Source organism: Pan paniscus, chromosome 3, assembly GCF_029289425.2.
Source record: "Pan paniscus chromosome 3, NHGRI_mPanPan1-v2.0_pri, whole genome shotgun sequence".
In the NCBI taxonomy this organism is placed as follows: domain Eukaryota; kingdom Metazoa; phylum Chordata; class Mammalia; order Primates; family Hominidae; genus Pan; species Pan paniscus.
The window spans coordinates 61,413,739-61,440,611 of NC_073252.2; the positions used below are offsets into that span (position 1 = coordinate 61,413,739).

The 26,873-nt window shown below is 37.6% G+C and overlaps 1 protein-coding gene and 1 pseudogene across 2 annotated transcripts in view; one reads left to right on the plus strand and one right to left on the minus strand.

Annotated features, from left to right (window-relative positions):
• The window catches only part of LOC100983151 (UDP-glucuronosyltransferase 2B15-like), a 230,293-nt pseudogene that overhangs the window by 21,035 nt on the left and 182,385 nt on the right, over window positions 1-26,873 (plus strand).
• TMPRSS11E (transmembrane serine protease 11E) overlaps window positions 1-26,873 on the minus strand; it is a 50,129-nt gene that overhangs the window by 1,015 nt on the left and 22,241 nt on the right. For both annotated transcript variants that reach the window (XM_057302091.2, XM_034958713.4), the window contains 5 exons: window positions 24,945-25,108; window positions 21,814-21,852; window positions 20,139-20,316; window positions 18,948-19,207; window positions 17,602-17,744 (listed from right to left, as the gene is read on the minus strand). In XM_057302091.2, coding sequence (XP_057158074.1) covers window positions 17,602-17,744; window positions 18,948-19,207; window positions 20,139-20,316; window positions 21,814-21,852; window positions 24,945-25,108 — 784 coding nt within the window. The remainder of the gene's footprint in view (window positions 1-17,601; window positions 17,745-18,947; window positions 19,208-20,138; window positions 20,317-21,813; window positions 21,853-24,944; window positions 25,109-26,873) is intronic.

A 26,873-nucleotide genomic window follows, 5' to 3' on the forward strand; every position in this document is an offset into this window, starting at 1 on the left:
TCATTACAGAGGAATTGGCTATTTTTCTAACTTAAGAATGTAATGAAAGGGGTAATTTTCAAAAGTATTCCGTGTGTTCGCATGCATAAGTGATTTTCTCCATCTATGTCAGTTATCCACCTAAAAGAGGACCTCCAATACCTTGAAAACTGATGAGATTGAAACCTTGAAACCTTGAAATACCTTGAAACCTTCAAAACAATGAGATTGAAGGCTCCATCTCTTTGAAGAACTGTACTCTTAACTTATGTGACACATCTGACAAAATAACTCCCTAGTTATTTTGTCTATACTCTTTATTAGTGTAACATAACCCCCCAAAAAAGGGAGTGAAGAGTCTATTACTGATTTTAAAAAAACAAACAAACAAAAAAAAAACAGACATTAGAGTCAGACACCAGGGTTTCTATCTCAAGTTTGGCCTTTCCATGCTGGCTAAGACCTTTAATTTATTTATCTGTAAATGCTCCTAATAATACCTACCTGTGTTGAGTGCTATGAAGATGACGTAAGATAGTGAATGTAAAGTGCTTAGTCTAGCAAAAGGCAGAACTTAGGAAATGCATATATAAAATCACAAATTCTAATTATTTATATCCTGCAAACTCCAGAGTTTTGATTCTTTAGATGGCTTGTAATAATGAGGTACTGGCTGATTATTCCTCAAGATCCTGGCGCTTCTAATTATTGACCACCCATTAAGTATTCATACTCACTCTATGAAGTTCTTAATTGATTAAAATATTATCTCACTAATTCATGTAATTCTTATTTACAAAAAACATAGAACTAGGTTAATTTTTTCTGGGTTATTAAGAAAATTGAAACTCAGAAACATTAAGTAATTTGCCTGAGATCACGTGCTAATCAGTGGCAGACCCCGAATTTGAATCCAGAGCGATCTAATTCAGAAGCCCATGCTTTTTTCCCTACATTATGCTAACTTCCTTCTGAATTTTCTTTTGTCCATTTAAAAAATTAACTAATATAATAGTAAATTTGAAATAATACATTTGTGATTTTAAATCAACTAACCAATAAGCATTTACTGATACCCTCGTATGTAGGAGGAGATATAAAAAGAGTATTATAAACACATGGATATTGTCCTCTAGAAACCTGCAATCTGCTTATAGAAATAAGATATACCATATGAAGCTATTCAAAAATAAATAATTTTGATAATAAAATCCCAAGTCTATATACAGGCAGAGAAAATCAGGATAGAGAAATAGAAGATACAAGAGAAAACAAAGCTTTAATCAGCATAAGAGACAGGAATAAATGAGTCCGAGAATAAATAATTATTTTAAAGAGATAGCAGTATACAAATAGTAAATAATATAAATAATAGTATATAAATAGCAGTAAATAGCATTACAAGCTGAAAAGTAAGGTGATGTCCAGCAAGTATCAAATAGAAAAAAAATATAGAGTCTATTCTACCAGCACTAATTAGCTCACATTTGATTAGTGAATGGTAGAGTTATGTCAGTAGAAGATGGAAATTATGATGGTTTATATATGCTTTTTTATAGGCAAGGGAGCCAGAATAATGGGAGTAGAATTATAAACTTCAGAAGAAAAGGAAAACCCTTTCAACTCAGCTATTACACAGGCAGACACATTTGGGGCACTGTTTTAAGAAAATGCCTGAGTTCCTGTACCCAAAACTCCCTCCCCAGAGAGATGTATCCTAGCTTTATATCAGTTTTAGGTTGCATTTCCTCTTCTGCTCAGGACTACACTTCCCTGTGTATATTGCCTTAGCACCAGCAAACCTGTGTTTCCACATTATTTTTCTTTGCATTTTTAACATGCCCTGAGTAAGCCACCAGACTTTGGGCGTTTTGCCTGCCTACACTGTGCAAGCTATTTTTAAAGGTACCAATTATTATATTTGTTAATTCTTCAGTTATAAAGTTGCATAGCTTTTGAGGGACCATCTGTCTCTATCTCTATTTGTCTCATTAATCCTGTTATTTTTAGTGAATGGTTTAGTGAGAAACAGAACAGGAAGTGTATTCAGGAATGTGCATATCACAACAGAAACTTCTAAAATTGGAAGAAGCCAAACAGGAAGCCGTGGAAGTATTAAGTCACAAAGAAATGAGGGAATAGATTAGGGTGTTAACAGAAATAATAGGGGCATAAGAAATAAACATAAAAGATATGGTAAAGTGGGAAAATAGTCTAGGACTTAACTGAATACATGTGGAGGAAACATAAGAGCAAAAAAAACTCTAATAGTGAACCCTAATAATATGAGTGAGAAACTTAAAAACCCAAGCAACATTTCATGGTGCCTGTTGAGTTTCAAATGGCACATATACAAATTTTCATTTCCTATTAAGAACTTAAAATATATAAATAGAAATCACTTTGAAGTAGGTAGAAATGTAAGACTAAATATGGGCAAGAGTTGAATTCTGGAGACACAGGTTTGGCACTCATTAAGGTGATAGCTGAGTTCAAAGAAAAGATGGCTTCTTTGAGTGAGAATATAGACAGCAGATAAAAATTTTATCTAAGGTCTGAATCTTGAGGATAGCCAGATTGAGAGAGAGAGAAAGATTAATCAAAGGATAGAGCCAGAAATGAGTAGATGGAGGAGGAGGAAAGAAATCAGCAAATTTCAGAATTATGAAATTCAAACAAGGGATATGTTTTAAGAAAGGCAAGGTCACCAAATACCACTGAGATGAGAAACAGTAGGAGATTCAAGGAAAAATTTTTACATATGAGGTTATTAGTGGTTTTTGTGATATTAAAATATAAAGAGAAAGGCAAGTGGGAAAAACTGTGGATGCTAGACATGAACATTTTTTAAATGGAGGCTGGGCAAGATGGCTTACACCTGTAATCCCAGCACCTTGGGAAGCTGAGGCAGGTGGATCTCCTGAGGTCAGGAGCTTGGGACCAGCCTGGAAGCTAGGAACGAATTTTTCACCAACATGGTGAAACCTTGTCTCTACTAAAAATATAAAAATTAGCCTGGTGTGGTGGCGATTGCCTGTAATCTCAGCTACTCAGGAGGCTGAGGCGAGAGAATAGCTTAAACCCAGAAGGTGGAGGTTGCAGTGAGCCGAGATCACACAACTGCACTCCAGCCTGGGTGACAAGCATGAAACTCCATCCCTCCCCCCCAAAAAAATGGGTGCCATGTCTTCCCAGAGATAAGAAAGTAGAATATTGTAATCATAGGGCAAATTTGGCTTCTCTTCTGTAGCTCACAAAGTTTGTAAAGCGTATACCTCTAATATCACCATCAAAATAGTATTTTTGAATGGGGACATTTTCAGATGAAAGTATATAACATCTGGGATTAACTTCAAAATAGATTTGATATTTTGGTAGGGAAAGGGGATGAGGGGATTTTATCAGGGTATGTACGGATAACGTAAGGTTGGCCATGAGTTGTAAATTTTTGAACTAGGTGATGAGTACATGAAAGTTCATTATTTTATCCTCCCTATTTTTGCATACCATTGAAATTTTTATAATAAAAATTATAAAATAAAAGATTAAGAGGACATACATCTGTTTCTCTGAAATTTTTAGGAAGGACATTACTATAGAGACTATATAAACCGAGATAGTTGAATAAAGAAAATAATGGATGATCATAAATGTAAAAGTGCACGATGTTTTCAACAGTTTCAGGAAAGTTGGAGGCAAGTAGGATGATGATGATTAGGACAAAAGAAGGTCTAGCATAATATCTAAACCATCAATGATTCCATGACCATCAAGAAGACAAATAAAATACAGGTTATTCTCATTATTCATGGTAGTCGTGTTCTGTGAAGTCACCACAAATGCTGAATTAATGACTGTTGAGTCCTTGTTCTTAGGAGAAATACAGGGTTGGTTTTCCAGGAGACTCTGGTCACATTTTTGTCAACTGTTCAATACATAAACAGATTTCGTGTGTGTTTCTGTTTAAAGACGTTCTATTTAATATACATTGCTGATTCATTAACATTAAACTCACAGTAAACAACCACTAAAACTTATAACTAAACAAAGCTTACCAAATATACATATTTTCTCCATATGGCATATCACAACCTTCTTGCACTATACTTTGGCACTACACTTGGGGACTATGTTAAACAGCAAAATCGCCAGCAAAGATAATAAAAATGTGAAAAGTGTAGCACTGTGTAGACCAAGAAAAGACACTTGTTTACAGAATGAGAACTGAAACAAAAAGGCACAGTATCACATTTTTCAACCTCAGGTAAGAATATGCTCATTGAGTAATAAGATATTTTGCCACTCTGTGCATGCTTGTGAATGATCACAAAAGTGCCTTGAGTATTGATTTGGGGGTTACAAATAAATTTTAGTGAGTAGGTGAATTTGCAAATATGGAATCTGCAAATAACAAGGATCAAGTATATTTTCAAGTCATCTTTTAAGTTGAATTCATTTCAGGAGATTGAATTACAGAATCAATTTCAATTGTTAGGAAGGAATTTTTAGTAGAGTGTGGTAATGGGACCAATCTACTTTGTTCCGTGTGTTCCTCCAGGAGCAATTAGGAAACACAGAAAAAGAAACACAATGAAGTGAGTCTAAACTTGGGCATTTGCCAGAGTATAAACAAAGGTCAACTGAATAAAAGAATTTAATGTAGCAAACTGAACATTGCTAAAACGACTAACCCAAAGGTAAAAGTTGGGAAAGAACTATAGTGATGCCAACAGGGAATTAAATGAGGTGGAGCAAATGAAGGCAATACAGATACAGTGTTCATGCGAAAGCATGAAAGGAATAACATTAAAAATTGTAAAAAAAATCTTAGAAATTAATGGTACCATTTTATGAATACAGATTAGAAAGCACACAGAGTAACATGGAATTCTGAAGAGAACTATAGGGCTTAGAAAGCACATTAAACAAAAATTCTGTCAAATCACAAAATGAAAATTATGAAAGCATTTAGTGACACACAGAAGGAACCAGTTATTGGCCCCCTCCATGATTTTGTGAGTGATGCACATGAAGACATAGAGGTCAAAATTTTTGTATCCACCAAAGGCACAAAATTGGTGGCAATAGTCAAACACTGGAAAACAAAACCCGGCTTCAAAAATATGTTAACGCTCCAGACCAATATGGGACAGACTTACTTATTCTTTTTTCCCCAGCTAAATATGGCTAAAACAAACAAAAAAATACCTGGGCATTACAAATAAAACAAACATAAAAAGACTCTGAAAATTAGAGAGAATAAGACAGGTGGGCTCAGAAATGCAGGACAAAAGGAATGATACAAGAGTGAGCTCTCTCAATTTTTTTTTTTTTGCTTCATATATCATGGACTTGGAAGAAGCCAGCAACCTGGCAACCTGCCAACAAGTGCAAGTTTTTTAAAAGGCTCCAAGAAAATCCTGCTCTCCCTAGTAAAATAATCAATAAGAGGACAACTTGGGAAAACAGCAAATCCAGGAAGACAATAAATCCCAACTGAAAAGACTTCCACGCTTACCAGGCTGTAACAAGGCCCAATTCCCTACTAGATTGGTGTCAGAATATGCTGAATAGGCACCAGGTGCAGTGGCTCACGCTCGTAATCCCAGCACGTTGGAAGGCTGAAGCAGGTGGATGACCTGAAATCAGGAGTTTCAGACCAGCCTAGCAAACATGGCAAAACGCCGTCTCTACTAAAAATACAAAAATTAGTCAGGTGTCGTAGCACATGCCTTTAATCTCAGCTACTCAGGAGGCTGAGGCAGGAGAATTGCTGGAACCTAGGAGGCAGAGGTTGCAGTGAGCCGAGATGGCACCACTGCACTCCAGCCTGGGCAACAAGCGAGACTCCACCTCAAAAAAAAAAAAAAAAAAAAAAAAAAGAATATGCTGAGTGGGAAGCATGAACTACCACCCAGTAATGAGGAATAACTCTCCCCATCTACTAGAACCATGTCTGAGGAGATGTAGTGGGAAGTCAAGTCTTTCACCACTGCGAAGCAGTAATGAAATCACTACCCCATGATGTCAGTGGAGGCCAAAAGGGGAGCAGTAACAAAGTACCTTCAGCCAGAGTGTTATCAGAGGAGGCCTAACCTCCATGCAGTAGTAATGAGCATTAGTCCCTCACCTGAGCATCAAAGGAAGCTGAGTGGGAAATGAGGCAATTTCTTCATACATCCCCATCCCTCTGCATCACAATGTCTGCTGAGTCATGGTTAAATAGAAAATTTAAATAAGATCTAGAGTTTTAAATAATAATAATTTAATTTTTTCAAATTATTATTTCATTATTTAATAAATACTAAAACAAAATGGCCGACCAGACGCAGACAAGAAGACCTTCTCCCAGTGAGGGACCAGACCATCAAGAAGACTGGCACACTCTGAACAAATTTTCAGAAAGAAGGCATTGAGAGTTGATGGAAGGAGAATGCAGACCCCAGGCTGAAAGGGAAGGAAGCTGGTAACCCTGCACAGGGTTGCCAAGCACCAGAACTTGTTCCTGGCCTGGAGAGGCTCCTGGGGAAGGAGTAAGTTAAATGGTCATGGAGTGGCCAACTCACACCACAGACCTCCAGAATCTTAGCTGCAGGAGACGCCTCATCCCCCATGGACAGTTAAGGTGGCAGGGATAATGGCCTGGAGAGTTGAAAGAGACAGAATTCTAGCCTGTACAGAGTCCACAGGGTTTGGCATGAGAATGGCTACAGCAGAGCATGGCATGGGTGCCCATCCCCCAAATATCATACATCTCTAGGTGGCTTTCGCCTTTGTCGATGGACAGACCTGGACATCACAGGGCTCTCTTGCTTGTGGGATGGGAACAATCTGATCCAAGCACTCGCTTGTCTGCTGGCCTATGCCAAATTCCCTGCCTGGCTACACAAACTTGCAGCACTGCCTCAGCTGCCCAGCCAAGGCATTTTTTGACAGCCACAGCCATTGCTATTTTGGTGGCAGACCCTGCCTAACAGCTGGAGAGCTCCTGAAGGCAGGTCCCTGTCAGTGAGCACCCACCAGCATGCACTCACTGGCAGCCTCTACCTGCTGCTTTGCTGTCATGCCTTTGCCTGCAGCCTCCAGCCACTGACTCACTGGTGTATGCATGCACACTGACCCCATCACCGCCCCACCACCAGCACGCATGCCTGTGCAGGACTTGCCACTACCCCACCACCAGCATGTATGTGAGCACAAGGACCCTCACTGACCCACTGCCACCCCGCCAAAGTGCCTTTGCCAGCACAGTTTTGTTGCCAGTGGACCAGGAACACCTCATTCCTTCCAACCTAGGAGGTACTTAACCTCTAGGGGCTAGAGAAAACAGCCTCACACCTGGTCCCAATTTCCCAAGGTTACAGCCTGGTACAGCATGCAGCCCAGGAGTGCTGAGCTAACCCTTGGAACTCTGAAATCATCCAAAAACGAATGAAATTAACTAAGCACAACTAATACCACAATCAAACCACAAAAGGCATCAAAGAATATAAAAGTAAAAAGCTCCATACAAAGGACAACAACTTCACACACACAAATGAGAAAGAACCAATGCAAGAACTCTGGTAACTCTAAAAGCAAGAGTGTCTTCTTACCTCCAAATGACTGAACTAGCTCCCCAGCAATGGTTCATAACCAGACTGAAATGACAGACATGGAATTCAGAATACGGATGTCAATGAAGATCATCAAGATTCAGGAGAAATTTGAAACACAGTCTAAGGAACTTATGGCATCAATAAAATAACACAAGAGCTGAAAGATGAAATTGCCATTTTAAGAAAGAATCAGGGTCGGGCGCGGTGGCTCACGCCTGTACTCCCAGCACTTTGGGAGGCCGAAGGTGGGTAGATCACGAGATCAGGAGATCGAAACCATCCTGGCTAACACGGTGAAACCCCGTCTCTATTAAAAATACAAAAAAATTAGCTGGGCATGGTGGCGGGCTCCTGTAATCCCAGCTACTCAGGAGGCTGAGGCAGGAGAATGGCATTAACCCGGGAGGCGGAGCTTGCAGTGAGCCGATATCTTGCCACTGCACTCCAGCCTGGGCAACCGAGTGAGACTCTGAGAGAAAAGAAGAGAAGAGAAGAGAGAAAAGAAAAAAGAAAAGAAAAGAAGAGAAACTGATCTCCTAGAGCTGAAAAACTCACTACAAGAATTTCATAATACAATGGGTAGTATTAACAGCAGAACAGATCAAACTGAAAACAATTTTAGAACTTGAAGGCCAGTTCTTCAAATCAACTCAGTCAGATAAAGAAAAAGATATTCTTTAATGAACAAAATCTCCAAGAAATATGGAATTATATAAATATACCAAATCTACAATTCACCGGCATCCCCGAGGAAAGAGAGAGAGCAAGCAACTTGGAAAACTCATTTATGAATATTGTTCCTGAAAATTTCCCCAACCTTGCTGCAGAGGTCAACATACAAATTCAAGAAATTCAGAGAACCCCAGAGATATAATATACAAGACACCCATCCTCCAGACGCCTTGTCGTCAGATTCTCCAAGGTCAACATGAAAGAAAAAATCTTAAAAGCAGTAGAGCGAAGGGACAGGTCACATACAAAGGGGGTGATATCAGGATAACAGCAGAACCTTCAGCAGGAACCTTATAAGCCAAAAGAGATTGGGGACCTATACTCAGCCAGCATTCTTTTTTTTTTTTTTTTTTTTTTTTGAGACAGAGTCTCACCCTTGTCACCCAGGCTGGAGCGCAATGATATGATCTCAGCTCACTGTAACCTCTGCCTCTCAGGTGAAAGCAATTCTCCTGCCTCAGCCTCCCGAATAGCTGGGATTACAGGCACCCATTAGCATGCCCGGCTAATTTTTGTATTTTTAGTAGAGATGGGGTTTCACCACGTTGGCCAGGCTGGTATATTCCGCATTCTTACAGAAAAAAATTCCAATCAAGAATTTCATATCCAGCCAAACTAAGCTTCATAAGCGAAGGAGAAACGGAATCTTTTTCAGACAAGCAAATGTTAAGGGAATTTATTGCCACCAGACTTGCCTTGCAAAAAGTCCTTAAGAGAGTGCTAAACATGGCAACAAAAGACCATTACCTGGCTAGGCATGGTTTCTCACGCCTGTAATCCCAGCACTTTGGAAGGCCGAGGTGGGCAGATCACCTGAGGCCAGGAGTTCAAGACCAGCCTGGCCAACATAGCGAAATCCCATCTCTACTAAAAATACAAAATTAGCCAGGTGTAATGGCATGCATTTGTAATCCCAGGTACTCAGGAGGCTAAGGCAGAAGAATCGCTTGAACCCAGGAGGTAGAGGATGTAGTGAGCTCAGATCGCGCTTTTGCACTCCAGCCTGAGCAACAAGAGCAAAACGCGGTCAAAAAAAAAAAAAAAAAAAATCCTGACACCACAGAAAAGACAATTACATAGTCCACTGACACTATATGCAACTATACAATCAAGCCTATGGAATAACCAGCTAGCAACATGATGGCAGGATCAAATCTTCACATATCAATATTATAACTTGAATATAAACAGGCTTAATGCCCCACATACAAGGGACAGAGTAGCCCATTGGATAAAGAAGCAAGACCCAACTGTATGCTATCATCAGGAGACCCATCTCAAATGCAATGACACTCATAGTCTCAAAGTAAAGGCATAAGGAAAGATCTACCAAGCAAATGAAAAACAAAAAAGAACAGGGGTTGCTACTCTTATTTCAGACAAAACAGACTTTAAAACAACAATAATTAAAAAGGACAAAAAAATGGTGTAACAAAGTGATAAAGTGTTCAATTCAACAAGAAGATTAACTATCTAAATGTATATGCATCCAACACTGGAGCATCCAGACTCAGAAAATAAGTTCTTAGAGCCTACAAAAAAGACTTAGATAAATACGAAATTATAGTGGAGATTTCAACACCCCTCTAAAGGTGTTATAAAGGCAGAAAACTAACAAAGATATTCCAAACCTAAACTCAACACTTGACCAAATGAACCTAAGAGATATCTATAGAACACTCCACCTAACAACAAGAAAATATACATTCTTTTCATCTGCATATGTATGGCACATACTCTAAGATCAACCATGCACTTGGCCATAAAGCAATTCTAAACAAATTTTTAAAAATCATACCAATCACACTCTCAGACCACAGTGCAATAAAAATAGAAATCAATACCAAGATCTCTCAAAATCATACAATTACATGAAAATTAAACAGCCTACTCCTGAATGTCTTTTGAGTAAAGAATGAAATTAAGACAGAAAGCAAGAAATTCTTTGAAATTAATGAAAATAAAGATACAACATGCCGGAATTTCTGGGACACAGGTAAAGCAGTATTAACAGGAAAGTTTATGAGGCAAAATGCCAACATCGAAAAGATACAAATATCTTAAATTAACAATGTAGCATCACACCTCGAGGAACTAGAAAAACAAGAGTAAGTGAACCCCTAAACTAGCACAAGACAAAAAATAACCAAAATTAGAGCTGAACTGAATGAAATAGAGACACAAAAATCCATATAAAAGATCAATGAAACCAAACAACTTGTTCTTTGAAAGAATAAATAAGACTGATACATTGCTAGCAAGACTAACAAAGAAAAAAAAGAAAGAACTTTCAAATAAGCACCATCAGAAATGCCAAAGGGAAGAGAAATATTTTTTACAAAAAATTTCAAAGATGATTGTAAACACCTCTATGCACACAAACTAGAAAATCTAGAAGGAATGGATAAATTCTTGGAAACACAAACTCCCAATATTGAACCAGGAAGAAATTGAATACCTGAGAAGATAAATAATGAGTTCCAAAATTGAACCAGTAATTTTAAAAAAACAGCCAACAAGGAAGGCCCTGGAACAGAGAGATTCACAGCCAAATTCTACCAGATATATAAAGAAGAGCTGGTACCAATTATATTGAAAATACTCCCAAAATTCTAGAAAAAGAGAAGCCTCCCTAACACATTTTATGAAGGCAGTGTTTTTCTGATACCAAAACCTGGAAGAGACACAACAAAAAGAGAAAACTTCAGGACAATATCCTTGATGAACATTGATGCAAAAATCCTCAACAAAATACTTGCAAACCAAATCCAGCAGCACATCAAAAAGCTTATCCACCACAGTAATGTAGTCTTATTTTCTAGGATGCAAGGCTGGTTCAACATATGAAAATAAATAAATATGGCTGGGCACGGTGGCTCATGCCTGTAATCCCAGCACTTTGGGAGGCCGAGATGTGTGGATCACCTGAGGTCAAGTGTTCAAGACCAGCCTGATCAACATGGCAAAACCCCATCTCTACTAAAAATACAAAAATTAGCCAGGCATGGTGGTTGGCACCTGTAATCCCAGCTACTCAGGAGGCTAAGGCAGGAGAATCACTAGAACCTGGGGGACAGAGGTTGCAGTGAGCTGAGATCGCACCACTGCACTCCAGCCTGGGTGACAAAGCGAGACTCTGTCTCAAAAAGAAAAAAAAGAAAAAAACCTTGAACTAACTAGGCATCAGAGGAACATACTTCAAAATAATAAAAGCCTTCTACGACAACCCCATAACCAACATCATAATGAATGGGCAAAAGCTAGAAGCATTCCCCTGTGAACCAGAAAAGACAAGGATGTGCACTCTCACCACTGTTATTCAACATAGTACTGGAAGTTTTGACCAAAGCAATTAGGCAAGAGAAAGACATAAAAGGCATCCAAATAGAAGAGAGGAAGTCAAACTATCTCTCTTCACAAATGATATGATTCTACACCCAGAAAACTCCACAGTCTCTGCCCAAAGGCTCCTAGAACTGATAAACAACTTCAGTAAAGTTTCTGAATACAAAATCAATGTACTAAAATGAGGAGCACTTCTATACAACAATAACATCTTAGCCGAGAGCCAAATCAAGAGTGCAATCTCATTCACAATTGCCACAAGAAGAATAAAATACATAGACATATGGCTAACTAGGAAGGTGAAGGACCTCTACAATGAGAATTAAAAACACTGCTGAAAGAAATCATAGTTGAAGGCCAGGTACAGTGGCTGATGCCCATAATCCCAGCACTTTAGGAGGCAGAGGCAGGAGGATTGCTTGAGCTCAGGAGTTCAAGACCAGCATGAGCAACATGGCAAGACTCCATCTCTACCAAAAATCTGAAAAATTAGCCATGTGTGGTGGTGAATGCCTATAGTCCCCGCTACTCAGGAGACTGAAGTGGGAGGATTGCTTGAGCCCAGGAGTTCAAGGCTGCAGTGAACTATAGTTGTGGCACTGCACTCCAGCCTGGTCAACAGGGTAAGACCTTGTCTCAAGAAAAAAAAGAAAGAAACCATAGTTGACACAAACAAATGGTAAAACAGTTTGTGTTCATGAATAGAAAGAATCAGTATTGTTAAAATGGCCATACTGCTCAAAGAAATTTACAGATTAAATGTTATTCCTATAAAACTACCAATGTCATTTTTCACAGAATTAGTAAAAACTGTTGTAATATTTATATGGAACCAAAAAAGAGCCTTAATAGCCAAAGCAATCCTAAACAAAAAAACAAAGCTGGTGGCATCACACTACCAGACTTCAAACTATACCACGAAGCTATAGTAACCAGAAGATCATGGTGCTAGTACAAAAAAAATAGACACATAGATCAATGGAACCAAATAGAGAAGCCAGAAGTAAAGCTGCATGTCTACAACCATCTCATCTTTGACAAAGCTGACCATAACAAGAAATGGGGAAAGGACTCCCTACTCAATAAATGGTGCTGGGGATAACTGGCTAGCCATATGCAAAAAATTAAAACTGAACCCCTTTCTTTCACCATATACAAAAATCAACTTGAGGTGGTTGAAATACTTAAGTGTAAAACCTAAAACTATAAAAACTCTAGAAGAAAACCTAGGAACTACCATTCTGGACATCAGCCTTAGCAAAGCTTTTATAACAAAGACCCTAAAAGCAATTGCAACTAAAACAAAAATTGACAACTGGGATCTAATTAAACTAAAGAGCTTCTGCACAGCAAAATAAACTATTAACAGAGTAAACAGATGACCTACAGAATAGGAAAAAATATTTGCAAACTATGCATCTGACAAAGGTCTAATATCCAGAATCTTTAAGAAATCTTGAACAAATCAACAAGCAAAAAACAAACAACTCCCTTTTAAAATGGGGGAAAAAAATATAGATACAGTTTGAATATTTGTCCCCTCTCAAATCTCATGTTGAAGTTTAATCTCCATTGCTGGAGGTGAGGCTGGTGGGAGTTGTTTGGGTAACGGATCCCTGACGGCATAGTGCTGTCTTTGCAATAGCGAGTGAACTGTCACGATATCTGGTTGTTTAAAAGTGTGTGGCACCTCCTCCCACTCTCTCTCTCTCGCTCCTGCTTTCACCACATGATGTTCCTGCTCCCCTTTCACCTCCCACCATGATTATAAGCTTCCTGATGGCTCCCTAGGAGCCAAGTTAATGCCAGCATCAGGCTTACTATAAAGTCTGAAAAGCCATGAGCCAATTAAACATCTTTTCTAATAAATTACCCGGCCTCAGATATTTCTTAATAGCAATGCAAGAACAGCCTAACACAGAAAATTGGTAACTATGAGTGTGGCATTGCTATAAAGATATTGGAAAATGTGAAAGCGACTTGGCAACTGGGTAACAGGTAAAGGATGGAAGAATTTTGAAGGCTCAGAAGACAGATATGATCAAGTCTGAAATTTCTTAGAAACTGGTTAAATGGTTGTGACCAAAATGCTGATAGTTACATCGACAGTGAAATCCAGATTGATGAGGTGGAAGGGAATTGCTTTATCTCAGATGAGACTTTGGACTTCAGACTTTTTTTTTTCCCAGAGATGAAGTCTTTCTGTGTCACCCAAGCTGGACTGCAGTGGTGCGATCACAGCTCAACGCAGCCTCAACCTCCCACGCTCAATCAATCTTCCCACCTCAGCCTCCCAAACAGCTGGAACTATAGGCATATGCCACAAAGCCCAGCTAATTTTTTTTTTTTTTTTGTGGAGATGCAGTTTTGCCACGTTACCCAGGCTGGTCTCAAACTCCTGGGCTCAAGAAATCCACCCACCTTGGCCTTCCAAAATGCTGGGATTATAGGTGTGAACCACTGCATCTGGCCAACTTTGAATTTTTTAGTTAAAGCCGGAATGAGTTAAGACTTTCGGGGACTGTTAGGAAGGCATAATTATATTTTGCAATGTGAGAAGACATGAGATTTGGGAGAGGCCAGGAGCAGAATGATATAATTTGGATATTTATCCCTGCCCAAATCTCATGTTGCTTTGTCACCCCCAATGCTGAAGGTAGGACCTGGTGGGAGGTGTTCAGGTCATGGGAGCCAATCACTCACGGCTTGTAGTTATCTTTGCAATAGTGAGTGAGCTCTCGTGAGATCGGATTGTTTAAAAGTGTATGGCACCTCTCCTACCACTCTATCCCTCTTGCTCCTGCTTTCACCATGTGATGTACCTGCTCCCTCCCATTTCACACTTCACCTTCTGCCATGATTGTAAGCTTCCTCCCTAGAAACCGAGCAGATGCCAGCACCATGCTGCCCATAAAGCCTGCAGAATCATAAGCCAATTAAACCTTTTCTCTTTATACATTACCTAATATTGGCTTTTTGTTTACTTGGTTTTGTTAGTTTGTTTGTTTTTGGAGACAGGGTTTTGCTCTGTCACCCACGCTGGAGTGCAGTGGGTGCAGTGCAGCCTCGACCTCCTGGGTTCAAGCAATCCTCCTGCCTCATAATTTCCAAGTAGCTGGGACTACAGGCACACACCACCACATTGGCTAATGTTTGTATTTCTAGCAGAGACAGGATTTCCCCATGTTGCCCAAGCTGGTCTTGAACTTCTGAGCTCTAGTGATCCACCTCCCTTGGCCTCCCAAAGTGCTGAGATTACCTGCATGAGCCACCATGCCCGACCCAGGTATTTTTTTATAGCAGTGTAAGAACAGCCTAATACAGACAGGAACAGACACTTCTCAAATGAAGACACACAAGCAGCCAACAAACATATGGACAAATGCTCAACATCACTAATCAGGGAAATGGGAAATTAAAAACCACAATAAGATACCATCTCAAACCAGTCAGAATGGCTATTACTAAAAAGTCAAAAAAACAACAGATGTTGTTGAGGTTGTGGAGAAAAGAGAATGCTTATACACTGCTCGTGGGAATGTAAATTAGGTCAGCCACTGTGGGAAGCAGCTTGGAGATTTCTCAAAGAAATTAAGACAGAACTACAATTTGACCCAGCAATCCCATTACCGGGTATATTATACACAAAGGAATACAAATTGTTCTGCCATAAAGACACATGTATGCATATGTCCATGGCAGCAATTGTCACAATAGTCATGGAATCAACCTAAAATGTCCATCAACAGTGGACTGGATACAGAAAATGTGGTAAATATACCCCATGGAATGCTATGGAGCCAGAAAGCAAAATGAAACCATGGTTTTTGCAGCAATATGGATGCAGCCACAGGCCATTATACTAAGCAAATGAATGCAGGAACAGAAAACCAAATACCTCATGTTCTCACTTATAAGTGGAAGCTAAATATTGAGTACATATGGACACAAAGAGAGGAACAGTACATACTGGGGCTTACTTGAGGGTTGAGGGTGGGAGGAGGATGAGAACCAAAAACTACCTATTGGTTATTATGCTTACTACCTGCATGATGAAATAATTTGTACACCAAACCCCAGCAACACACAATTTACCCATGTTACAATCCTGCAGATGTAACCTCTGAACCTAAAATAAAAGTTGGAAGAAGCAAAGTAATTAATTAAATAAAATAATATAAATTTAAATGCATGATATAACAACAACAACAAAACAGAATAAATAATAATTAGATGCTCAGCATATATCTGAATATCAGTCATCATACAATGAAATATAAAAATTTTTACTTGAATGAGAAACGGCAATCAACAGATACCAACACTGAGATAACACAAATGTTGAAATTATTTGACAAAGATTTTAAAGCAGCCATCATAAATACATCTCAATGAGCAATTACCATCATGTTTAAAACAAAGGAAAAGAAATAGGAAGTGTCAACAAAGAAATAGTAAATATAAAAAGAAGAAACAAAGAAAAACCCTGGAACTAAAAAATATGATAAGCAAAATTCAAAACTCACTGGATGGGCTTAACATAAGAATAGAGAAGACAGAGCAAAGAATCAGTAAACTTGAAGATACATTGAAATTACCCAATCTCAAAAACAGAGAGAAACTAGGGTGCAAAAAAAATAAACAAAAGCTTAGGAAACTCTGGGACTATAATAAAAGAGTAAACATTGCTGTGGTTAGAGTTCCAGAAGGAAAGAAGAAAGAAGGTGGGACTGAAAGAGTATTTTAAGAAATAATGACCGAAAATTTCTCAAACTTGACAAAGGATATAAATCTACATATTCAAAAAGCTGAGCAAACCTCAAACAGGATAAGCCCAAAGAAATCCATGCCAAGATACATAATCAAACTTCTGAAAACTAAAGACAAACTCTTGAACACAGCAAGAAATGACACCTCATCTATTGGAAAAAAATAATTCTAATAGCAGCAAATTCCTTGCAGAAATCACAGAGGCAATGATTTAAATGCTGAAAGAAAAGAACTGTCAGTGCTAAATTATGCTCCAGTAATGAAGAAGAAATAGACTTTTAGAGACAAAGAAAATCTAAGAGAATTTTTCACCAGCATACCTATACTAAAAGAGTGGCTAAAAGAAGTTCCTAAAACAGAAATGACTGTTTTTAAAAAAGGAATCAGGAAAGAGGAAAGAAGAAATCCATAGGTAAATAGTCTTTCCTTTTCCTCTTATGTTTTCTAAATTACATTTGACAGTTGAAGCAAAACATTGTCTTCTGTCGTTCTCAAAATATAAAGCAAATATTTAATATTTATATTTATTAATATTTAATGTTTATATTTGTTAATGTTTAATATTAAAGAGGGAAAAGCAAAGGGATTTAAGGGGAAGTTTTTTATTCTATACTCCACCAAAACTAGTAAAATTTCAATACACATAGACAGTGATGTTATGTATGTATATATAAATAAATATATATTTATATATACATATATATAACTTAAAGGAACCACTAAAATTTTTCTACAAAAAAAAGCCAAAAATACCAATAGATGATCCAAAATTAAATTCTGTTTAAAAAGCTACTGTTACTCTATTTATATAACATTCTGAAAATTGAAAAATTATAGAGATGGAGAATAAATTAGTGATTGCCAGATGTTAGGGATAGTAGGAGGAGGGAAAAAGGTAGGTCTTTGTGGTGATAGAATAGTTCATCTTAACTGTAGTGGTTACACAAATCCACAGATGTGACAAAATGCCATAGAATTAGACACATACTTTGTACGACTGTCAATTTCCCAGATCTTATATTGAACTATAGTTATGTGAGATGTAATCATTGGAGAAAACTGGGTGAGATGTTGTGACTCCTCTGTACTATCTTTGCAACTTCCTGTAGATATATAATTATTTCAAAGAAAAGTAAACAAAAAATTACACAACATACTAATGGGCAAAACTGTTTACCTGGCATGCATCTGTTTTTCCTTCTAAGGAGCCAGCACATAACATTCTAGGAGTTATGGCGTCATTGTAAGCTTGAGGTTCATTGCAAGTTGTAGTGTCTATGAGAGTCACCTGTGCTTGTCGAAGATGATTTTGACTGTCACCTAAAAGAAAAAAAGTCTTTGTATTTGTAGACATACATATATTTTATAAACTTGAAGAAAATGTTTCATGATTAGGAATAAGATGGTGATACAGGCCAGGCACGGTGACTAACGCCAGTAATCCCAGCACTTTGAGAGGCCGAGATTGGAGGATCGCTTGAGGCCAGGAGTTCAAGACCAGCTTGGCCAACATGGTGAAATCCTGTCTCTACTAAAAATACAAAAATTAGCCGGGGGTGGTGGCATGCACCTGTAATCCCAGCTATTCAGGAGGCTGATGCAGGTAAATCTCTTGAACCCGGGAGGCAGAGGTTGCAGTGAGCCAAGATCGAGCCACTGAACTCCAGCCTGGGGGACAGAAAGAAGCCTCATCTTAAAAAAAAAAAAAAAAAAGTGGGGGATACTGGGTGCGGTGGCTTACACCTGTAATCCCAGCACTTTCGGAGGCCGAGGAGGGCAGATCACCTGAGGCCAAGAGTTTGAGACCCGCCTGGCCAACATGGTGAAACCCTGTCTCTACTAAAAATGGAAAAATTAGGCGGGCGCCTGTAGTCCCAATCACTGGGGAGGCTGAGGCAGGAGAATCGCTTGAACCTGTGAGGCAGAGGTTGCAGTGAGCCAAGATCGCACCATTGCACTTCAGCCTGGAGACTCTGTCTCAAAAAAAAAAAAAAAAAAAAAAGGTAGTGATACAGAATCTTAGACTACATATGTTTAGAACAATAATATTTGGGAAGATAATTTGTTCCTAACTACTTTGAGCAAAAAGTTGGGTGCCTAGGAAAGAACCACAAGTTATCTAAATAATGTCCACTCCATTGTTAAGATTACAAGGAAATTTCAGTAGGGGAGAATGGTGGCTTTATGATTCTCCAATCTTCAGAATTGGGTATATTATTGATTGCTAATCTCTAAACTGGTTAATTGTCTAAAGAAAGTTCATGGCTAGGAGACATATTTGCTTTTTCAGACATCTTAGCAGTACTATGACTGTAGTATATAGTAGTAGCAATTTACTCGATATTAACTTAGGCAGGAAGGAATTTTTGTGCCTTCCAAGTTATTTACTTCACTTTTAGGGCCTGACTTGGTCCAGGTCACATGACCACACAACTAACATATTTTGGCATAATGGCATTTCATTGTTTAAATGCCATAAAATACCAATTTAACTTTTACTTGAGTTCCTCTTCCGATGCTCACCATCATTTTTCAGTGCTCCAAATCCTGTCACAAACATCACATCACCTGGTTGAAACTCATAGGATGCATCAGGGAGACAAACTCTATGTACTGCATTTGTGTAGGGAACAGGGCTAGAAAGCTCTGCAAGAGAAATATCATAGTCATGTGATGGGTGTTTGTATTTCTCATGGACAATTATTCTCCGGAGACCCCGTTTCATTTTCGAAGGTTTTATTGTTACTCCAAAGGAAGCAGTCCATCTGGCAGGGTTCTTATATCTGGGGAGAAAAAAATGAAGAATAAATTTCTTTTTACCATGCTACCAGTCGAATAATTTATATTAAATAATTTAGTCTACAGGTGTAGATTTTTTTTTTCTTTTTATAGTTTGGATGTATAGAACTCTTTCCAATTTGAGAATAAGGCTCAGGGTTCTGACCAGGTGAAAAAGCCACCATTTCCTATAATATACATGCCGCTCCATATGCCAAGTCATCCACTCCAAATGCTAGGGCTTTTTGATTTTTCTGTATATTAATGACTCCAAGAGACCTATGGAAAGTACCCTGTACAGAATAAGAGAAATTAATATATTCTATGTGTCTCATGTACCCCACCCAGAAATATACACATTTCTCTGAAAACCAAAAAGTCCACATAATAATTTAACAAAGTATTATTATTTTATATACTATAGACATTTTGACAATAGATTGAAGGGTCCTCCATTTCTTGCAATATAATTAGTCAATCTATTCATTTATACAACTTGCTACTTCCAAATTCTTCATATCTTCATTACATAATTCTTCGTATTTAATTCTTTTTCTTACCATGTGAAATTTCCCCCTTAGGATCAAACCTACAACCTATCCAGACTCCATCTCTGATTAAGGTACTCAGCAGAGATAGAGCACTCCTGTTTGACAGCAAATTCAAATCCAAAAATGACTTTAAAATTCCTGCTTTCTTTGAGAAACTATTGTGTGTTTATCAAAAGATTATTTATTTACATATACTTTGACTCCATTTCCATTTCCAGACTTTAAAATCTCTTACTAATGTTTACAAATGATCCAGTCGTTTGTGATATACACATTACTTTTAATTTATGCTAAACTCATATCTCCCAAAATTCATGAGGTATTTTCTTGCCAAAACCCAGTGCACTTTGTTCACTCCCAATCATTCTCAAGCTTCAAGACTTACGTTGTAAAACAGTGAGCAGCACTCACAAGCCATGTGGCATTAATTAAGGTTGCTCCACAGCGATGGCTCCCATCCCACTGCAGGCTAGCCTGCCAGGGCCATTCACCCTCTTCTACTTCTGTCCCACCAACGATCCTGAGACTCTGACCTAGAGTTTTACTTCTTCGTGTTCCACAGCCTGCAAAAGAGAGAGGGTGGGTGCATTGGTGGGTGCATTAATTAGCAGTTGTTTTGCACATCAAATTGTGTTACTATGTCCCATATTTCTTCTACTTTGTGCTCCAAAAGTATCAAATGTTTTCTCATGCTCTTACCTTTCTGTAAACTGTAATGTTTTATTTAGCTGACTCCTGTTCATTTTGTAAAATCTGTATCAGTTGTTACCTCTCTAGGATGCTTTCTCTAACTCCCCTGTCTCCAATCTGGATTAGTTATTACTTTCTTGGTGCTTCCAAAATAATAATAGTAACAAATACACTCTGTGTGTGTGCTTATGTGTATAACAAACACACTCTGTATGTGTGCTTATGTGTATGTATACATACTGACATTGTTTATGACAGGGTTCTTCAACCTTGGCACCACTAACATGTTGAACCATTTAATTCTTTGTTGTAGGGGGCTGCCCTGTGCATCACAAGATCTTGGCCTATATACTGTAGATCCACTATAGATGCCAGTAGCCCTCCCCCTATATTCATGACAAAAATGCCACAGTGGGGCATGATAGCTTGGCCAACAATATTTCCCTTGGTTGAGAAGTGTTGTTTAAGAATGATGTGTTCATGAATTAGTCTCATGCACCTAGTCCCATTAAAGTATAAGGTGCTTCAGGTAGAGATATTATATCTTATCCATTTGGAATGCCTGTTGTCTAACACAGTGCTAGCACATGGTAGGTTCCCAATAAATATTGGTGGTGAGAATATATGCTATTTAGGTAATGAGATTATCTTTTGGTTTTGTGTTTAGTTGATTTTAGAAATTAACCAACTATATGAGCTGGTGAGTAGCACATATTTTTCCACCTTTTAAGAGAAATGTAATGTGCAACAACCCCATAACTATTGAATGTATACTGTAAATCATGGTGGCATACTTGGCTATAGGAGAAGAAAAGTGCTAGGCCTAGACTCAGCACTTTTATAATATAGGTGAAGATATTATCTATGTGTCTTCAGTAATTTTATTAAAATATACCCCATAATTTCCTGCACTTTCTGTGACTCTTCCACGACCCAATAATTTCCTGCACTTTCGTATTAATCCATAGGATTAATAACATCAAGAAGATTTTATCTAGGATATAGTGACAATGAGTTTCTGCCTCTAGCTGAAAAACACAATGTATAGATTTGTTTTATCTTATAGATATCTACAAACAGAACATTGATAAGTAAACATTTCTTGCCTCTTCTTTAACAGCTGTACAACTCAATTCCACTACACATCTGCCACAGGCACCCATACATCCACTCCAAAGTTATCTCAATTTTGCTATCCTTTACTAATAAAATGTATCTCCGAGATATGATAAAGCACCATGAACTGTACACAAATTAATCAAACTTTATGTGTTCTGTCCCTATGATATCAACACAAAGTAAACCTAAATGACTTATAGTGTTAGCTTTTTACCTTCAGGTAATGCTATTTTAATAAATATTAAACTTACAATGGTTTAGATAGCTGTCTGTTTCTGTCTTGTTGATTTCTGAAACACACAGAAATGGCAAATAGGGTCAGCACATCAGAATTACACTATGCCTCCGAGTATTTCAAATACTAAAAGGCTGCTTAATTTTATTATAAAACAGTATCTCTAGATTATAAAGAAGGCAACATAGCTTGTCATAGACATAGGATGATCATCACATTGCAGAGAATGTGAACGGTGTGTTAAACTTTAATGTGGGTAAGAGTCACATAGGAAGCATATTTATAATGAAACTCCTGTTTGCCTTCCCAGTAACTCTAATTCGGTAGCTTGTAATGACGCCCAAGAATTTGGATTTTATACCAGTAAATAAGATGCAGAGAGTCCACAGCCCCTCCATGGGAAATACTACTCTAAACCACAGTATTAATTCCCCAAATGTAATAATACCTTTATTAACCATTATTTCAGATTGTATCATTGAGCTCATAAGCCTAGTCCCATTTGTATAACACACCTGAGTAGCATCTCCATAAATCTGTACTCACTCACAGTTAAAAACAATGTTACCCCTTTTGAAGTCAAATTTCAAAAGACAGTCTGCACTCAAATTGTCATTTAGCTCCAGCCAATGACTTCTTAGCTTGCTGACTTCTCACTAGTCAGTCTCAAACCCTATGCAAACACTAACCCAGCTAATAGATACATAAAACTCTAAGCTCAAACTTTCTGACTCAGCAGAGTTCTAAAGACCAAAACTATTCTTTGTACATGGAAGGATGGATGCTCTAAATGCAAAAATATTAGTGTTAATTTTTTTCTTTAGTATTTAATAGTATGAATGAAGTGGAAATCTATATTCTAGAAGGCCTTCTTTCTGACTTTATTTATTCTGGCTACTTGTGGGGAAAATGGCAAAAATAAGGAAGAATTTACAATTTAGTCTCAGTTAATATTAAAAGGACCACCTCTGATCTCTTTGTTTCAAATAACCTGTTCTCTATCTCAAGCTCTTCCTAGGAAAATGTCAAGCTTTGAGTATTGATAGCACTGACAAGGCTGGCTTCATGTGTGACTTATACATCTGCACTGGGTCTCACACTCACAATGGCCTTGTGCTTGGTACAATGCTCTGCTATTGCTCACTTGACATTCTTAATAATTTTATCTTGTAACTTGTGTTTTGAAAATGAAGTTCAATAGGATAATAGATCATAGTGTTGGCAGACAAGATATGTGCAATAAGTGTGTCCATAGTTTCTTTCCACTCCATTGGCATATATCATTCACAATTCCCTATGAAATCAGAATTCTAGTGGACCCACAATCCACAGGGGTTCAGCAAGACTCAAAGCAAGTACAAGGTAAGTGTGCTATCCCTTCCATTAAGTAAGCAGAGGTGGACTGACATGCCTTGGAGGCCATGTTTTCTGTTTGAACCAAAACTTGCTTAGAACCCATAGAAAAGACAATAGCATTCTAATAAACACAAATGAACAACAGATCCTGCCATATCCTTTCTTGCTTCTGTTACTTCTGTGTATTAGCCAACAACTTTTGCTGAAAACTACAACGTAGAAAGAGAAAGATAGGGAAATCCAGATCTCCTTTTCCTTCTAGTCCTTCCTCACTCCTCAATAAGCTGAAGGTAGAGAGTGTTGGTAGAATTTTCTCATATTAACCAGGAAAATAAAAAGAGCCATTAGCCTTTTGTACTATTTCCATTGAGGCAAAAATGAAAAACATGTATGTATAAGCTACGAAATACAGTTGCATAATTTCCATGATTTGAAATACAAGTTAAATGTACTTATATATGCATTTATATCGACATTGCATGATATAAACAATTAAACTCATATTAGTAATCTACAAATTTAATTTTTTTCTCTTAGAATGACAATAATCAGCAAATGAAAACACCATGGAAAGTCGAGAGCGAGACCAGGGAAGAAAGAAAAGTGTTATATCTTTGTACTTTTAACAGCACTTTTTTCTTGCTTTTTGAAAACAGGTCTAGCATTTTCATTTTGTGCTAAGGTGCATAAATTATGTATCTGTCCCTGACTACTGAAGCCTCCTTCCTAAGCAAGCGGGTTGGCTGGCCATCAATTTAGGCATCTACTTAGATCTATCAGATATTATATTAGCAGTTTGTATTCACTCTCTCTACTTGTCCCCTATTCTCTAGTTTCCAGTGCTACCATATCCACTACTGTATCCACTAGCCACATGTGGCCAATGAGCTCTTGCAGTGTGGCTAGTCTAAACTGAAACGTACTATCAGTATAAAATGTACACTAGATTCCAGAGCCTTACTACAAAAAAAAGTGAAATATTTGATGAATAATTTTTACATTGACTATTTGTTTAAATGATAATACTTTGGACATATTGGGTTGAATATACAAATTATTGAGAATTAATTTTACATGTTTATTTTTATTTTTAATGTAACTTCTAGAAAATGTAACATTATACTTGTGCCCACATAGTATTTCTATAGACCTTCATTGTTCTGTAACATATGACCCAGCCCTTAGCCAGATCTTAATTTCCACTGAGGATCTCATATTTCTTATTTTCTAAATGTGAGGACCTATCATCACTTGTTTTGTCCCATGTGGCCCTACAAACAATAACAACAAGAACAACAAAAATCTACCTAAATTTTTCATTTATAGTTGTAAATATACCAAAAATAAGTTTATTATAAATGTTTCACTGGTGAAAAGTTTAAGGGAAGAAAGTATAGCAAGGTATATTAATGACATTTGAAAACAAATGTGTAAATGGCATGAACCTTTCCATATACCACACCCTCAGAACATACAATGAAAGCAACAAGAAAAAGAAGAAAATACAAAGCCATTTTCTTCACTTATAATTGGATTCTATAGCCAAAGTATAAAGTGTAATATAAAGAAAACTGCTAAGGAGTTAATAAAAAGCTTGCATGGGAGGCCTAAGTTTAGGGTAGTTTTAAAAATTAAAATACTTCATTAGGACAAATTTAGTTCCAAAGAAATGTACTGTTGGTGGCAAGACCCCAGAATTAAAGGACATCAAAAAAAATGTTTTAATAAGTGCCAAGATCAAACCTAACATGAAGCTGTTCTATGAAAGAAAAATAAGAGAAATTAACTTACTTTTAATTTTAACTGACTGAGGATCTACTTTAGGGGGTCCTACAGCATCTTGCAGCTTTTCATGTAAAACAAGTTGAACAATTTTATCTACAGTTTCAGGATCCTCAGTAGAGTGAAATCTACAAATCAACAGCATATGAGCCAACACTCCATGCTTCTGTTGACTGTGGGCCAAAAAAGAAGAAAATGAAAGAAAGAAAAGAAAAGAAGAAAGAAAGGCAGCAAGGGAGGGAGGGAGGGAGGGAGGGAAGGAGGAAGTGAAGAAAGGAGGGAGGAAAGAAAGAAAAGAGAAAAAGAAGGAAGGAAGGAAGGAGAAGGGAAAGGAAAAAGGAAGTGAAGAGAAGGGAATGGAGGGGAGGAGGAGAGAGAGGGAGAGAGAGAGAAAGAAAAGAGAAAAGAAAAGAAAGAAGGGTAATATCACAATCTGCTTTTTTCTTTATCACGTACATGAAATGCACACACAAAATACATCCATAAATGTTTCCTTCTATATTGCTACTGTTTACTATGTGAAGAACCACAAATTCAGCCTCTCATATAGTGAGTTAGTCTGTTCATGGTCTCCCTTACCATCAGAAGGTCTAGTTAAGTATATGGCTATTAATATAAAAAGACACCTTGTCAAAAACCATTCAAAATTATCAAATACAATGTGACTTAAATATGAAATCAACTGTGGTTTTGAATTTCAGGTTTTATTCTTGTGACTCAAGTCTACTTACCTCCCCTAAACAATCTTCAGGCTATCCTAAACAACTCCTAATCCTGAAGATATAAGACCACTTTACCAAATTGTACTGACTTCATGTGACTGTATTTTCAACACAGAGCATTAATTAGTCTTAATACTATTTGTATGAATTACTACCTTGGAATCATCCTGCCAGCTACTTTACCCACTCCTTTTCATAGTCACTTCTGAATCTAACTCTTCACTATATATTGCATCAACCACTACTCTCATAAACTGGAAGTGGGAATACAAATTAGAGTTTTATTTTTGGATGGCAGTGTTATCTATTATAAGTTTGAATGTCTGTCTTCTCTGGCACAGCATTTCCACTTCTAGAAATTAAACATTCAAATGCACTCATACATCTGTGCAAGGACATACCTATAAACATGTTAATTGTAACACTATTTTCAAGACATGAAAATAAGTAACAACCCAAGTATCCTAGCTGACAAAGCCAGTGGATTCTTTTCAATATTTATATTACTCAGTCAGGAATATTTGTCAATGCCCACCACACTCTCTTTGAAACCTCTTATCTTTTGCATCAGTGGTGCTTCTGTCATGATTTTTCTATTTTCCTGCTCTTTCCCTATATCTAAGATTCCTATATTCCTTCCATCACCTTAAATATTGTTCCTCAAGTTTTCTTCATCATCCTTTTCATTCCCTTTTATTATTCTTTTTCTGAGAAATTTACACCCATGCTTCCAAATTTTTGAGTTGATCATGAGCAAATTTCTATCTTCTGCTCAGTTCCATTTCCCTCTACTGAGTCACCCTCATTTTTCAGGTTCATATGGTCCCTTAGTATGTAAATTCAACATCTCCAAAATTGACTTCATCTTTCCAATAAACTTGCTCTTCTCACTATTGCAGTAACAGAAGACAGAATAATGAGTAGCAGTAGCAAGATTACTGGAATAAAGAGGTGAGCAAATTGGAAAGTTATTGGGAAAATAGAATTAGTAGAACTTAGTTATTCATAATGTATGAGGGGACCAGGAAAGGAAGGAGTGTTAGATGACTTCCAGGTTTCTCATTTATGTGATTGGATTCTTCCTGAGTTAGGGAATTTTCTGTGGAACTTCCACATGGGGATGTGTATATAGTTATAGAAATCAGAAAAATAGTTCAGACTAGAGATAGAAACTTGTATTTCAATAGCATATGAGACCATGTGGGTGAATGAGGTC